This window comes from Sprattus sprattus (assembly GCF_963457725.1).
Source record: "Sprattus sprattus genome assembly, chromosome: 2".
Classification (NCBI taxonomy): domain Eukaryota; kingdom Metazoa; phylum Chordata; class Actinopteri; order Clupeiformes; family Clupeidae; genus Sprattus; species Sprattus sprattus.
In genome coordinates, this window is record NC_137921.1 from 11300286 (window position 1) to 11316642 (window position 16357).

General features: G+C 47.9%; 1 protein-coding gene across 1 annotated transcript in view; it reads left to right on the top strand.

Annotated features, from left to right (window-relative positions):
• The window catches only part of lrp1ab (low density lipoprotein receptor-related protein 1Ab), a 112733-nt gene that overhangs the window by 89632 nt on the left and 6744 nt on the right, over positions 1-16357 (top strand). Inside the window, exons 52-80 of the mRNA XM_080832144.1 lie at positions 87-215; positions 453-575; positions 918-1058; positions 2249-2436; positions 3475-3658; positions 4055-4140; positions 4566-4688; positions 5265-5452; positions 5640-5845; positions 6720-6908; positions 7195-7343; positions 7531-7624; positions 7791-7907; positions 8201-8320; positions 9202-9324; positions 9721-9846; positions 10144-10260; positions 11661-11767; positions 11996-12128; positions 12518-12640; positions 12755-12877; positions 13033-13173; positions 13408-13545; positions 13682-13801; positions 14264-14532; positions 15181-15359; positions 15459-15565; positions 15686-15805; positions 15931-16107. Of these exons, the coding sequence (XP_080688270.1) occupies positions 87-215; positions 453-575; positions 918-1058; positions 2249-2436; positions 3475-3658; positions 4055-4140; positions 4566-4688; positions 5265-5452; positions 5640-5845; positions 6720-6908; positions 7195-7343; positions 7531-7624; positions 7791-7907; positions 8201-8320; positions 9202-9324; positions 9721-9846; positions 10144-10260; positions 11661-11767; positions 11996-12128; positions 12518-12640; positions 12755-12877; positions 13033-13173; positions 13408-13545; positions 13682-13801; positions 14264-14532; positions 15181-15359; positions 15459-15565; positions 15686-15805; positions 15931-16107 (4140 nt within the window). The remainder of the gene's footprint in view (positions 1-86; positions 216-452; positions 576-917; positions 1059-2248; positions 2437-3474; positions 3659-4054; positions 4141-4565; positions 4689-5264; positions 5453-5639; positions 5846-6719; positions 6909-7194; positions 7344-7530; positions 7625-7790; positions 7908-8200; positions 8321-9201; positions 9325-9720; positions 9847-10143; positions 10261-11660; positions 11768-11995; positions 12129-12517; positions 12641-12754; positions 12878-13032; positions 13174-13407; positions 13546-13681; positions 13802-14263; positions 14533-15180; positions 15360-15458; positions 15566-15685; positions 15806-15930; positions 16108-16357) is intronic.

Sequence of the window (16357 nt, forward strand, 5' to 3'; positions counted from 1 at the left end):
GTTTGTGTGTGTGTGTGTGTGTGTCTGTCTGTGTGTGTGTGTGTGTGTGTGTGTGTGTGTGTGTGTGTGTGTGGTTCCTGCCACAGTTACTAAGACGTGCAGTCCAGAGACGTTCCAATGTCCGGGCTCGTACCTGTGTGTGCCGCAGCGCTGGAAGTGTGACGGAGACCGTGACTGTCCTGACGGAGCTGACGAGAGCATCAAGGCCGGCTGCAGTGAGTAACACCCACTCTCTCACATACTTTATTTATACTTGCTGAATCATTTACACGTGCTGCTACACACACACACACACACACACATACAAACACACACACACACACACACACACACATACAAACACACACACACACACACACACACATACACACACACACAATCTCAATGCACTGTACAATGTATTGAATCTGTCTGCTCCTTCCTTCATCTCGCTGCCTTTCTTTCTTCCACAGCCTATAACAACACGTGTGATGAGAATGAGTTCATGTGCCAGGACAAGCAGTGCATCCCCAAGCAGTTTGTGTGTGACCATGACCTGGACTGTGCCGATGGCTCAGATGAGTCTCCAGAGTGCGGTGAGTGTTTTGGGTGGTCTCTGTGTGTGTGTGTGTGTGTGTGTGTGTGTGTGTGTGTGTGTGTATGTGTGTGTTGTCATACGTCTCTGTGTTTGTTGTCATACGTCTCTGTGTTTGTTGTCATACGTCTCTGTGAAGGTTTGCTCTAAACTTAAGCATGTGGACGATTTTGTGAGTTGTGTTGCAGTAATCTGCATTGCTGTGTGTGTGTGTGTGTGTGTGTGTGTGTGTGTGTGTGTGTGCGCTTTTATGCAGTAGTGTGTATGTATGCATGCAGAGAACACTACCTAACAGTGTGTAATGTAACTGAAGTCTAATGTGTGTGCTTGTGTGTGTGTGTAGAGTACTCCACGTGTGGTCCCGATGAGTTCCGCTGTGCTAACGGCCGCTGCCTGAAGCAGAAGAACTGGGAGTGTGACGGAGAGTTTGACTGCCAGGACAAGTCGGACGAGGCCCCTAAGAACCCCCACTGCACAGACACAGGTCAGCAGGTCAACATACACACAGACGCACATGTACACATCCCACACACACACACACACACACACACACACACACACACAAACACTTTTTTCTCACGTACGTTCTCTGGTTGTCTGCTTCTCACTGTCTGTCTTTGTTTTTATCTGACATACACATGTCACTCATACACACCTCTCATAAATGTCCCTGTAATACCCCATGTGTCTGTCCCTATAATACCTCATGTGTCTGTCCCTGTAATACCCCATGTGTCTGTCCCTGTAATACCTCATGTGTCTGTCCCTGTAATACCCCATGTGTCTGTCCCTGTAATACCCCATGTGTCTGTCCCTGTAATACCCCATGTGTCTGTCCCTGTAATACCCCATGTGTCTGTCCCTGTAATACCACATGTGGTTTGCGGCTTTGCTGTGTTACTGCTGTTTAAATGTGTGTCTGTGCATAGAGCCGTGTGTGTATTGATGTAATGGTCCATTTGATGCTAAATATCCCTCGGTGTGTTTGTGTGTCTGTGTGTGTGTGTGTGTGTGGGCGTGTGTACGCTTTTTGATGTGACAGTGTTCAGCTAATGGACTGTGTGCACAGTCTGATGAAAGCCTATTCACCAGCCCATAATGTCCCCAGAATCCCAACACACATTAGCCAAACGCTCTCTCTCACTTTCTCTTTCTCTCTCTCTCTCACACACACTGACACACACACACACACACACACACGGTCGCCCACAGTCACCCACTGTGTAGCTGTGAATTTATATGTGTGTGAGATCAAATTTAAACTGAATGTGTGAGATAGAAAAAGCAAGCTACATTTTTGAACGTGCTAAGGAAAGTTTTTTTTTTTCTTTCTTTCTCGTGTGTGTGTGTGTGTGTGTGTGTGTGTGTGGTAAAGAAATAAGCTGTATTATTTCTCTCTCAGTCATCCCGGCTTAATCGTCTCCTGGAGATCTCCTCTCCTGCTGAGTTTAATTATAGTCCCATAATGCACCTGATTCAGCATCCAACCACTAGAGCTAATAGAAGCAGACATTAGGGCTGTATGCAGGACATGGGTATCTTTGCTATTAAAGTCCAGGATTACATTTCAAAATCTCCTTTCTCTCAATTTGGGGGAGAATGGAAAGTTAACCTGCAGACAACCCCCCCCCTCCCCATCACCACTCAAGCCCGCCCCTCCTTGTGTGATTGCAGGAAAGAGCTGTAATGACACAGCCTTCATGTGCAACAACAAGAAGTGTGTGAACGAGACGCTGCTGTGCGACAACAGGGACGACTGCGGCGACAACTCAGACGAGCTCAAATGCAACGTCAACGAATGCTTCATCTCCCACCTCAGCGGGTGCTCCCAGCTCTGTGAAGACCTCAAGATCGGCTTCAAGGTGTGTGTGTGTGTGTGTGTGTGTGTGTGTGTGTGTGTGTGTGTGTGTGTGTGTGTGTGTGTGTGTGTGTGTGTGTGTGTGTGCATATGTGTGTGCAAACGTGTGTATGCAACACACAAGCCACATTTAGTGTATAAAAGACATTCACCGTATTTATAACTTGCCGTCACGGCATGTTCAGTGTTTCGACTTCTTTTCTTATAGGACTTGCCTATACTGGAATGAAAAGGAAACTTCCCTTTAGGGGCAGGGATGCACTTTGTTTTATTTATTGATTGATTGATTAAGGGATAGTTTGCTTGGTTGGTCTGTTGACTGACGTAGAGCTGAGACGATGTTGTATAGGGGTTATTGTAAATATCCATTCTCTTTCACATCCATGATGTAATTTGTGAAATAATTTCCAAATGAATGTGGAAGATTTAGGACCATTTTACAAGAGAGGCATACAATTAGACATGAATCGATCCTTTACAGGTGACTTGTGTGAGGGTCAAAAAATAGTAATTTTAATGGAAAGACCCAGAGCGCCAGTTTCCAAAAGCATGTAGTGTGTTCACTCCTGTAGGGTGTTCACTCCTGTAGTGTGTTCACTCCTGTAGTGTGTTCATTCCTGTAGTGTGTTCACTCCTGTAGTGTGTTCACTCCTGTAGTGTGTTCACTCCTGTAGTGTGTTCACTCCTGTAGGGTGTTCACTCCTGTAGTGTGTTCACTCCTGTAGGGTGTTCACTCCTGTAGTGTGTTCACTCCTGTAGTGTGTTCACTCCTGTCTTCAGATGGCCACTAGAGGAGTGTGAGTCAGTCGTGCCCTGAGATGAGCTGACCGTCAGCAGCTGTCTGAAGGAACCGTGTGCCAGCTGTCGGGCCTCTTACTGCCACTGAGCAGAGTGGCACGATGACTGTCAGAGTGGCACGATGACTGGCAGGGGGGGGGGGGGGGGTTATAAGTCAGAGCATCTGATGTGGATGTGTCAGCTGTGTGTGTGTGTGTGTGTGTGTGTGTGTGTGTTTCTGACTGATGTGCTCCTCTTCTTGCAGTGCCGCTGTCAGGCAGGCTTCAGGCTCAAGGACGACGGGAAGACATGTGTGGACATAGACGAGTGCACGACCAGCTACCCCTGCACCCAGCGCTGCGTCAACACTCACGGCAGCTTCCACTGCCTTTGTGTGGAGGGCTTCCAGCTCAAGCCTGAAGACCCCACCATCTGCAAATCCACCTCAGGTTAGTGTGTGTGTGTGTGTGTGTGCGTGTGCGTGTGCGTGTATGTCTGTGTGTATGGAGGTTTCTGTGTGTGTAGGTCTGTGTGCATAATGAACTTGTGCATAATGATGTAACCATCAGCATATATTTTTCGCATGAGTTGTGTGTTGGCAGTCAGAAAAAAATACCCTCTTCACTGAGTGGTACTGAGCTGTCAAGTTAATAACTTGATGCAGCCATTTTCTAATGACAACCATAGCCCTGTGATATGTGTATCTACAAAAGACCCCACTTGGCTCTCTTATTGTCTTAATTAGCTGTCTATCACGCCCCCTTAATTTCTGTTATCAATCCAGTAGTCAAATAATCTACTATGGTCGGCCTCATAACATGGCTGCTCTGTCTGTTCTCGTGTAGACGAGGAGCCCTTCCTGATCTTTGCCAACCGCTACTACCTGCGCAAGCTCAACCTGAACGGCTCCAACTACACTCTCATCAAGCAGGTAAGCCTTGAACAGAATGCATTTCAAATGTTTTGCAGACTCCGCTTGAGATGCATACAGTAAGTGCTGGACAATCAGGGGCATTTTAGACAAGTCTTAAAGTCAATCATTAAGGTGGGATATTAGCCCTACCAGAAAGGACTGCTGTGAGATGCGCTTTAAAGCGTAGTGTAGTTCAATATTTACAAAGCAGGACATAACAAACCCATATGTCTATGAGTACACTTGTGATTACATTTGAAGTTCTTATATTCTTATTAAATTAGAGGGCATTTGGCTTGTTTAGGATAAGCATATGAGGTACAGAGATGAGGCATCCGTGTGAGGCCTCCTAAACTCTAATTTAATTAAATGCTGTCATGTGTACAACTAAAACTCTAAAATGTGTGTGTGTGTGTGTGTGTGTGTGTGTGTGTGTGTTGAAGGGTCTGAACAATGCTGTAGCGTTGGACTTCCACTACGCTGAGAACATGATCTACTGGACGGACGTGACCACGCAGGGCAGCATGATCCGCCGCATGCCTATCAACGACAGTGACAACGTGCAGGTCAGAACACACACACACACACACACACACACACACACACACAAATACACACACAAACACATCACCATTGTTTCCGCTGCCGTCTGTCTGGGCCTGTCTAGTCATTGTAGGCCTGCAGGATCTGTATTGTTGACATGATGCATTTTTTTATTAAGTTTGCGATTTGGCACAGCCTCCCGCCACTATGCCTGTCTTACTATAACAGAGCATAGTCCAGTGGAGGCTAATATAGACCCAGCTCTAGGAAGCAGGGATACCTAAACAGATGGGTAACTTTGTGCCGAAAGACCTGGAACAAAACAAAACAAAACAAAAAAAAGTTTGCAATTGGGCAAAAGTTGTTTGTTTGTTTGTTTGTTTGTTTGTTTTTCCCCTTTAATACTGCTGGAAGATGGTGCTCTTGCATTTCTGTCTTTGTAAATGAATGTGACTCATTTCTTTTTGCAGCTCAGAGTGAGATTGTTGTCTTTTTCCCTTGTAGATGTTTCGTATCAGACAATCTAATTGAATTGATTTCCTTTAAGGTTCTGTCTTTCTGATTGGATAACCTCTGCGATGGGCGTGTTTCTTCTGTAGGTTCTGCACCGGACCTCGTTGAGCAACCCTGACGGTCTGGCCGTGGACTGGGTCGGGGGGAACCTCTACTGGTGCGATAAAGGGCGCGACACCATTGAGGTGTCCAAGCTGAACGGCGCGTACCGCACAGTGCTGGTCAACAATGGCCTCAAGGAGCCCAGAGCCGTGGCTGTGGACGTACGCAATGGGTGAGTGACCAGACCAACACACACACACAGAAACACACACACACACACACACACACACACACACACACACACACACACACACACACACACACACAATCACATGGGTTTTGATGGCCTCATTTTCAGCAACTACAGCTGCATTTGCTAGCCACAGGACAGGATGCTAACAGACCCCTATATGTGGCAGGTACCTGTACTGGTCAGACTGGGGCGATAACCCCCATATCGGCCGCATCGGGATGGACGCCAGCAACCGCAGCGTCATCGTCCAGGATCGCATCACCTGGCCAAACGGCCTCACGCTGGACTTCATCAACGACCGCATCTACTGGGCCGACGCCCGCGAGGACTACATCGAGTTTGCCAGCCTAGATGGCACCAACCGACACATTGGTCAGTTTGCTCAGGAGCAAATGCACACACCCCAACACACACACACACACACACACGCACGCACGCACGCACGCACACACACACAGAAGCACAGAAATACTCTCATGAAAATGTATCCTCATATCTCTTTCCCTCTGTCACTTGCAGCAGTCACACAATAGGTTCAACCACATCCATAAATGTATCAACCACATCCATAAATGTATCAACCACATCCATAAATGTATCCGTCACACTTCCTATCATTGATGACTGCTATGATTCCAGCTCTATACTTATATCTCTCTTTTCCTTTCCCCCTGTTTTTGGTCTTGTGTCTCATTCCTCCTCCTTTTCTCTCTGTCCTTCACTCCATCACGGAGGTCTCACACACACACCAGTAGACCAATAGTAGAACAGAAGGATGGGCTGTGTGTGTGTGCCAGGCTGAGTCATGTGCCGGATGAGTGTGTGTGACTGCAGCATGACGTGGTGATGACCGCCGCCACCAGTCACAGGCCCTCTGTTGTGCAGCTCAGGCCTGTCAGGAGGACATATTCCCATCACAGCTGTGCCTGAGTGAAAGCTCACTGTGTGTGTGTGTGTGTGTGTGTGTGTGTGTGTGTGTGTGTGTGTGTGTGTGTGTGTGTGTGTGTGTGTGTGTGTGTGTGATTACTACAGACATGAATATTTCTGCATAGGCATTATTGGTCTGTTTCCACACACTGTGATGCTTGTGGGAACAAACGAGGGAGTCGGGGGTCAAGGGGTCAAAAGTTTTTATTTTGTTTGAAGAAAAACATCTTGAAATCAAATTTCCTACTGACCAAGTGTGTGTGTGTGTGTGTGTGTGTGTGTGTTTTTGTGTGTTTGTGTGTGTGTCGTTAACCTGCAGTGCTGACCCAGGACATCCCCCACATCTTCGCCATGACTCTGTTTGAGGAGTACATCTACTGGACCGACTGGGAGACCAAGTCCATCAACAGAGCGCACAAGACCCAGGGCACCAACAAGACCATGCTGATTAGCACTCTCCACCGGCCCATGGACATCCACATATATCACCCCTACAGACAACCAGAGGGTGAGACACACACACTCGGACACACACCATGCTGAGGACACATCTCTTGCCCGTAGACAACCAGGCAACCACAGGATGCTGTAAACTGTACATCCATCTGTAAACCGAGCACCCACACTCGCACAACCTCACACGTACTATGATGTGCACCAGAGGAAATTATGCCCTCACACAGACACACACTCTCTGGCACATCGAACACACACACAGACGCACTCTCTGGCACACACACGCACACTCACACACGCACACAATGTTATAGCTGCGTCTGGCTTGTTTCCTACAGTGAAGGGCCATCCGTGCCAGGTGGAGAATGGCGGCTGCAGTAACCTGTGTCTACTCTCCCCTGGAGGCGGCTACAAGTGTGCCTGCCCCACCAACTTCTACCTGTCCGCGGACGGACGCCAGTGCATGTCCAACTGCACCGCCAGCCAGGTGAGGGGCGGGAGCCAGGAACTGAATAGAATAGCACCGAATTGATTTAGAATATGGAGGTAGTATTAGTTTGTGATTGTTAATGTATTGTTGATTGATTCTCTGTCTCCATTTTGCCATCTCCACTTCTGCCTCTCCCCCCTCATCCTTTCTCTCCATCCCTCTTTGGCCATCTGTCTGTCCCTAGTTTGTGTGCAAGAATGACAAGTGCATTCCTTTCTGGTGGAAGTGTGACACTGAGGATGACTGTGGAGATCGTTCAGATGAGCCTGCTGACTGCCGTAAGTGTCACTTCCTGTCTAGCACTTTGGACCTGAGTGTAATTGTGTTTGGGTGTGTCTGTGTCTGTGTGTGTGTGTGTGTCTGTGTGTGTGTGTTGCATGTGTGTTGCAATCTAACCCTAGATTGAATAATTTTGTGTGTTTATATCTTTCTCTCTCTGCGTAGCTGCATTTAAATGCCGGCCGGGTCAGTTCCAGTGTGGCACAGGCATCTGCACGAACCCCGCCTACATCTGTGATGGGGACAATGACTGCCAGGACAACTCAGACGAGGCCAACTGTGGTACGCTCTCCGTCCACTCCCTAATCTCTCCCTCTACCTCCTCTCATCCCTCTCTTTCACTCTTTCTCTCCCTCTACCTCCTCTTACCCCTCTCTTTCACTCTTTCTCTCCCTCTACCTCCTCGCATCCCTCTCTTTCACTCCCCAATCTCTCCCTCCACCTCCTCTTAGCCCTCTCTCCCTCCCCAAATCTCTCTCTCACTCCCCCAATCTCTCTCTTCATCTCCCTTTCCCGTCTTGTGTGTTGTTATGCGTGTGTCTGCATTCTCAGTCATTCTCTCGTCTTGCGTGCAGACATCCACGTGTGTCTGCCGAGCCAGTTCAAGTGCTCCCAGCCCAGTCGCTGCATCCCTGGTATCTTCCGCTGCAACGGCCAGAGCAACTGTGCCAACGGGGAGGATGAGAAAGACTGCCGTGAGTTTCCCTTTTGTTTTATTTGGTTTTAGGATTCAAGTTGCTTTATTATTCCCTTGTTGATCCTTCAATTCAAGTCAACTTTATTGTATATTGCATTTATTAAAACAACTGGGGTTGGACCAAGGTTTCAGTCGAGGTAAATAGATTGATTTTACATTCAGACAACAATGAAAGGGCATAAAAGGGTATAAACAACTGAAACAAATAAAAAGAAAAGCAAAATTAAAATTAAAATTAAAATATTGTAATAAAAGAACATAATTAAAGAAACAAAACAATAAAACACAATAAAAGACCAAATTAAATTTCAGAGAATGCAGGTGTATGAAAGTACTTTTTCAGTCTAGGTGTAAAAGTCTTTATGCAGGCAGCAGATCTGATATCAAATGTAAGACTTTCCATAAGTTAGGACCAACAGCAGTGAAAGCACGATCGCCCTTATATGTAAGATTAGACCAGCAGAAGAAGAACCAGTGAAAGGTTATTAGAGGATCTTAGAGCCCTTGGCGGAGCATAGGGGGTAAATAGGTTTGAAATATAAGCTGGAACTAAGCCATTTTACAGCCGATACAATCAAACTTTAACGTTTCAATCAATCTTAAACTTCACTGCCAGAGTACTGAAGCTAAAACAGGTGAGATCTAACGACTCTGCCCTTGTTAAAAGTCTTGCTGCCGCATTTTGGAAGACTTGAAGTTTATGAGTGAATTATAATTTGAAAAGGGACGCCGTGAATGCTGAGGTGCACTGCAGTTTAAGCAGTATCTGCAGTGTAAACTAATACCTACCATGTCAGCGATCCTTTGGATGAGATCTCTGGCTTCTACTCCGTAGCCGTTTTGCTCCGCTCTGACTAACATCCTTCTCCCGCCCCACAGCTGAGGTGACGTGCGCTCCTAACCAGTTCCAGTGTGCCATCACCAAGCGCTGCATCCCACGGGTCTGGGTGTGTGACCGCGACAACGACTGTGTGGACGGCTCAGACGAACCTGCCAACTGCAGTAAGACTCTCGCTCTTTCCCCCACTTCATCCACCCACCCCTTTTTCCATTGTCTCAGCTTGGCCCATTACCTCTTCATCTGCAGGGGGACATAAACCCCAAACAACCAGGAGCTTCACAAGTAGGCAATAAAATAAACTCAGCAAAAGAAGCTCAATGACACCATAAAAATGGCCCTGTGAGTGCTCTAGTGACTATAGACACTAAACTGTAAAACTGTTCTGAGAGTAAAAAGAGTCTTTCTGAAGGGTCCATGCTGTCCCTTGCTGGCCGTTTGGCTCCTTTGCTTATCTGATGTCGTCCTCTGTGTGTCGTTATGTCATCTGTGCTCTCTCTCTCTCTCTCTCTCTCTCTCTCTCTCTCTCTCTCTCTCTCTCTTGCTCTCCCTCGCTGCAGCTCAAATGACGTGCGGGGTGGATGAGTTCCGCTGCAAGGACTCAGGCCGCTGCATCCCAGCGCGCTGGAAGTGTGACGGAGAGGACGACTGTAGCGACGCATCAGACGAGCCCAAAGAGGAGTGTGGTAGGTGACCTTTGACCTCTACAGGGAAACCAGGCATATGGCATTTGGCCGTAAATCACATCATGAGGCCTCTCTAAAATGTATGTAATATCTCCTTTTTTCCCCCTCATTATTTCCTCTCCATTTATCCATTATTTTCTCTATTTCCTCTTTTCCCATCTCTCTGCACTTTTCCTGTCTCCCCTCCATCTTATATTCACTCCATTTCTCTTTCTATCTGTATGTCCTCAACACCCTGTTTTGTCCTCCTCTGTCCATATTCTCCCGTCTCCTGTCCACTGCTCTGTCCTCCCGTAGATGAGAGGACGTGTGAGCCCTACCAGTTCCGCTGCAAGAACAACCGCTGTGTTCCCGGCCGCTGGCAGTGCGACTACGACAACGACTGCGGAGACAACTCGGACGAGGAAAAGTGTGGTAGGTGGCTCTGTCGCCATGGCGATGTGCTCTCAGTGACTGTTACCTTGACAACAGTTTCTAAACTTAAGGAATGCCCAGGATGCTCTGGCCCAGGGCCAGAGTCTGATGCTGAAGCTGGTGGCTTGGTTTGTGCTGTGTTCAGTCCTGTGGTTGTGTGCAGGTGTGGTACCTTTGTGTGTGCTGTATGTATGTGTTTGCTGTCTATGTATGTATGTATGTATGTATGCATGTATGTATGTATGTATGTATGTATGTGTTTTCTCCGTGTGTGTGTGTGTGTGTGTGTGTGTGTGTGTGTGTGTGGCACAGAGTATGGGTGGAAGGGTCTTGGGGGTTTGTGCTTCCAGATTGCATCTGCACCTGGGCAGCCTATTAACACTTGTGGTTTTGAGTATGTGTATATTGAAATGTATGTATGTATGTAAGTGTGTCTGTGTGTGTGTCTTATGTGTGTGTGATTTACACTGTGTTGTGAACTCGCATGTTGATCATTGACACATCTCACTTCATCTTATATTCATGCTTCATGTCACACTGACCTCTATGGCCCGAAACAGAGGTAGGTCCCTCCTCCCTTTGATCCTCCCATCTCAGCCCCTCCTCCTCCTCCTCCATCCTGTCTTCGTCCTGTCTTCATCCTCCCCTCCCCTCCCCTCCCCTCATACATTGCTCATTTTTGGTCATTGCAAGTGTCCAGTGTCAGCATCTTTCATAAATTTTATACTAAAGCATGAACCCATCAGTTAGACATGTTTCCTCTAGTGCTTTTTAGTTTTGCAGCGTGATAGTTCACAGACTGCCACTAGAGGGGGCTGTGGTGTCCTTCTTCTGCAGCTTTGTGATTTAGTTTTCTGTGTCTGTGTGTGTCTGTGAATGTGTCTGTGTGTGTGTTTGTATCCCCTCTTGCCCCTTTAGTGGAGGTTAAGTGCTCTTCCACCTGAGATGCTGAAAAAGCAGATAATGATTTGTGATTGTGAAGTCTTTGGATGTTGTTGTTAATGCTACAAGCTTTCTGTCAGTCCTAATTCTCCGTTTCACTTACACTCTCTCTCTCTCTCTCTCTCTCTCTCTCTCTCTCTCTCTCTCTCTCTCTCTCTCTCTCTCTTTTGTGTCTCTCCTACTACCTCTCTATCTCTCTCTCCTTCTACCTCTCTCTCTCTCTCTCTCTCTTTGTGTCTCTCCTTCTACCTCTCTATCTCTCTCTCCTTCTACCTCTCTCTCTCTCTCTTTGTGTCTCTCCTTCTACCTCTCTATCTCTCTCTCCTTCTACCTCTCTCTCTCTCTCTCTCTCTCTCTCTCTCTTTGTGTCTCTCCTTCTACCTCTCTATCTCTCTCTCCTTCTACCTCTCTCTCTCTACCTCTCTCTCCTTCTACCTCTCTCTCTCTCTCTCGCTCAGTGCCCCGGCAGTGCTCTGAGAGTGAGTTTTCCTGCACGAACGGCCGCTGCATCGCTGGCAGGTGGAAGTGTGATGGAGATCATGACTGCGCAGACGGCTCAGATGAGGTACTGCAGTGGCCTCCACTGGCCACACCTCCGTTAGAACACATCATGGAATGGAATGCATTACTATTTTTTATTTGCTTAAATGGTCACAACTACATCTAAGAAGTGTGTGTGTGTGTGTGTGTGTGTGTGTGTGTGTGTGTGTGTGTGTGTGTGTGTGTGTGTGTGTGTGTGTGTGTGTGTGTGTGTGTGTGTGTGTGTGTGTGTGTGTGTGTGTTGTCTCCATAGGTTGGCTGCGAGCCCAAATGCGACAGCGACCAGTTCCAGTGCAAGAACGGCCACTGCATCCCCCTGCGCTGGCGCTGTGACATGGATGCAGACTGCCTGGACGGCAGTGACGAGGAGAAGTGCAACAGCACCAGTGAGTCTAAGGGTGTGTGTGTGTGTGTGTGTGTGTGTGTGTGTGTGTGTGTGTGTGTGTGTGTGTGTGTGTGTGTGTGTTAGGGTGAGGTCAGCCTGATTTGTGTTGGTACAAATACATAACAACATAACAACCACATAAAAGCTGGTGATGCAGAGGCACCCAGGCCCGGTGTTAAGGGGGCCTGAAAATGATATTACAATTTGCGTAAACCAACAGAATGGTGGCACCAGGCCTGACTGAAATGACCCATATTACAGCATTGTTTTTCCTTCAACGCATATTTGGTTGCCATAATAAACAGTGACAAAGGAGGCAGATTACATTTTCTTTCTCTCTCTCTCTCTCTCCCTCTTTCCCGTTCTCTCCCTCCTCTCTTTTTTATTCAGTGGGGAGACAGTGCCCCCTAGATGAGTTCCAGTGTAATAACACCCTCTGCAAGCCTCTGGCCTGGAAGTGTGACGGTGAGGACGACTGCGGGGACAACTCCGACGAGAACCCTGAGGAGTGCAGTGAGTAGCAAACCCCTATCTCCTCATCCTCAGTCCCTCAGCGTCAGACATCATGCCGGTTCTCACTCCTTCCTTCCTTCCTTCCTTCCTTCCTTCCGTTCTTTTCCTCGCCAGGAAACTTCCAGTGCCCACCTACCAGAAGCTTCCGCTGCCACAACGACCGGGTGTGCATGAAGATCAGCAAGCGCTGTGACGGAGTGAACAACTGTGGAGACAACTCGGACGAGTTAAACTGTGGTGAGTCTCACGGAGGGATTGTTTCCTTTATTCATCTTTCTATCCTTCATCTTTCCTCGTAACCTGCTAGGGGGACCCCTGTGGAGGGTTCCTGCTGTTCTAGCTTGAGTGTACGCTGACGCGGAGCTTTGAACGGGACTACTGTGTCTCCACAGGCGATAAGAAGGGGTCGTCCTGTGACAAGCACATGTTCCGCTGTAGCAACGGAAAGTGCATCAGCTCCAACCTGCGCTGCAACTTCTTCAATGACTGTGAGGACTACGGCTCGGATGAGGTCAACTGCACAAAGGATAAAGGTGATATAATCTGGTGTTATCTTAGTAGTCTTCTTGTAGTGCCGTACCAGTATCTGAAAAGAAACTACTTTTCTCTCTTTCTCTCATATCTGCCATCAACTGGCATAACATCAGTTTACACAGCAAATAATCCAAATGTACCATGCCACTGGTTGTTGGTTGGTTGTTTCTGTCTCTGGATTTGTATCTATAGTGGTCATTTATATATGTGTGTGTGTGTGTGCGCATTTGTAGACTCTTTGGTTAATGACTGTAAGAGCAACAAGACGATCTGTGGGGATGGAGACGAGGCCCACTGCGTGACCAATGGCACCGACTCCTTCTGCTCCTGCAAACCTGGTTTCCAGACAGTGGCACCCAACATCTGCAACGGTAACAGGCCTCCGACTGTGCTCAGACACATTCTGTCGCACACGCTGCCATGATTATTGTGCTTGCCCATGTCTGTAATCTGCCTCGATACTAAGTCTAAGTCTGTTTCTCTTTTCTTCTCTTCTCTTTGTCTCAGACACAAATGAATGCTTGCGGTTTGGAGCTTGCTCACAGATCTGTAACAACACCAAGGGCTCCCACAAGTGCAGCTGCTATAAACACTTCATCAAGAGCAACGACACATGCAAGGTTGATGGTAAGGACCCACAGTGGACGATACAGTCATTATGGCTAAGTTCGTTGGGATTAGTCAGAGCTATTTATATTCAGCCACAGAACGGAAATGTGGACATTTCAGTGGAATAGCAATTGAACAGAAGAGTCATTTGAATAGTAATAGTAAGCTGACTTTAATGTAGAACTTTGGCATATCTTTCACATCACTGTCTTTTTGTTTTATATTTTAACACTTGAAGTACTCCAGAGATCATGTGCTACCATAAAAGCACCCAGGGTTGCCTCCAAGGCTATTATCCAGGAACTTTTGCCCAGCTTGTTCCAGAATGTTCTTACTAAGAGATGTAAATGTGAAGAGATGATACTGTGATTCATTCGTCTTTCTCTTCTTTCTTCTTTCTGTTCCTGCTTCTGTGTTCTGTTGCCCTTTCTGTTCCTTCCTCCTCGTCTCTCCATCCTTATCTGTCTCCTCATCACCTAGGCACCATGGACCAGGTCCTCTACATCGCCGACGACAACGAGATCCGCAGCCTGGACACCGGCGTGCCCAACTGGGTGTACGAGCAGACCTTCCAGGGCGATGGCAACGTGCGCATCGAGTCCATGGACGTGCACGTCAAGACCAACCGCATCTTCTGGACCAACTGGCACACAGGCGGCATCTCCTCCTACGAGCTGCCTACCTCCTCCTCCACCTCCGGCCCCTCGTCCAACTCCCACCAACAACCACGCACCGTCTCCAACCTGCAGGTGGGCACCCGGGGGCAGGGCACAGCAGGGCACAGCAGGGCACAGCAGGGCGGGGGCAGCAGCTGGCCGAGCGTCCGTCTGTGGCTCCAGGCCCAGAATAGACCGCAGCAGACTGCTGGCGCTGCAGTGTTCTTTGTTCGACTGGGGGCTTTTGTTTTGCTCCCCAGCTGGCAAGGTCACGCACCTGCACTGATATTTAGCAGCACAGATCGCAGGGTGTTTTTGTGAGTAGGCTGAGGTCTCTCTCTCTGGCATCGAGCGACCTTTTCAAGTGCCCTGAACAAACACTGTGCGCCCCCCAGAAAGCCATGTTGTGGATTTTTCCCGACATAATCTAGATCAGGGCATTCTGTTGAGCACACAGACCTTGATGTTTTGATTGTGTTATGTATTATTTTTGGCTGCTAAATTCCTGTTGTGTCAGAACACACACTGATAATGGAATTCATTCAGCTGTAAAATCTCATTAGTTTAAATCAATACATCTTTTGAAGTCATGGACCTGGGTTTAAATGAAGGACCGTTTAAATGATGAAAACGACACGTTAAATCCCCCCACTGGACCTCTTTTGTGTGTTTGCATGGGTTAGTGTCTGTCCCATCTTTTTTTTTAACCTCTTCTGTTTTGTTTTTTGTCGCAAAATCAAGATCTTAAACCTGAAAAAGCCACGGGGTATTGCAGTAGACTGGGTGGCCGGCAACCTCTACTGGACCGACTCGGGTCGGGACGTGATCGAGGTGGCCCAGATCTCCGGCCAGCACCGCAAGACCCTGATCTCGGGCATGATCGACGAGCCCTACGCCATCGTGGTGGACCCCCAGAGAGGGTATGATGCTCCTTAATGCACAACAGAGTTTATCCAGATGTTTTATAAATCTGTCTCTCTGGTCCAGTGTTGATTCGTTGTGTGGCTTTTCTTATGAAGGAGAATGTACTGGACGGACTGGGGCAATCACCCCAAGATTGAGACAGCAGCTATGGACGGGACGCTGAGACAGACCCTGGTCCATGAGAATATCCAGTGGCCAACAGGTGGAGCAGTTTTGCTAACAGTAGCCTTTGTGATGGGTCTTTGGGACGCCATATCTTCGTTGTCAGCCTATTTAATGTTTACCTTTTAAATCAATCTTCGATCTCTTTATCTCCTTGTAGGCCTGGCACTGGACTACTTCAATGAGCGACTCTACTGGGCTGATGCCAAGCTCTCAGTCATCGGCAGTGTCCGACTAGATGGATCAGACCCCGTTGTCGCCGTCTCTCACATCAAAAACAGTTGAGTGCAGTACTCTTGCCCTAGATTTGGACCCCATCTTGAAGATGGTGGACGGTCTGAGTAAAGGAGATATTGAGGGGCTGTTATCAACTCCTCAGTCACATTGTCCCCTTGTCTCTCCCAGATCTCCTGCACCCGTTCAGCATTGACGTGTTTGAGGACCACATCTACGGCGTGACCTACATCAACAACTTTGTCTTCAGAGTGAACAAGTTTGGCAAGGGCACCATGGAGAACCTGACCACAGGCATCAACCACGCCACTGACATTGTCCTCTTCCACCGCTACAAACAGCCTGAGAGTAAGCGTGTGTCTGTGTGTTTATTATGAAAAAATCAGAAACCGTGGTCTTCCATTTGCACATTTTACTCAAGTGTGTCTGCGTGTTTCTGCGTGTGTGTGTCTCTGTGTGTGTCTCTGTGTATGTCTGTGCGTGTCTGTGTGTGTCCGTGTGTGTGTGTGTCCGTGTGTGTGTGTGTCCGTGTGTGTGTGTGTCTGTGTGCGTGTCTGTGTGTGTCCGTGTGTGTGTGTGTCCGTGTGTCTGTGTCTGT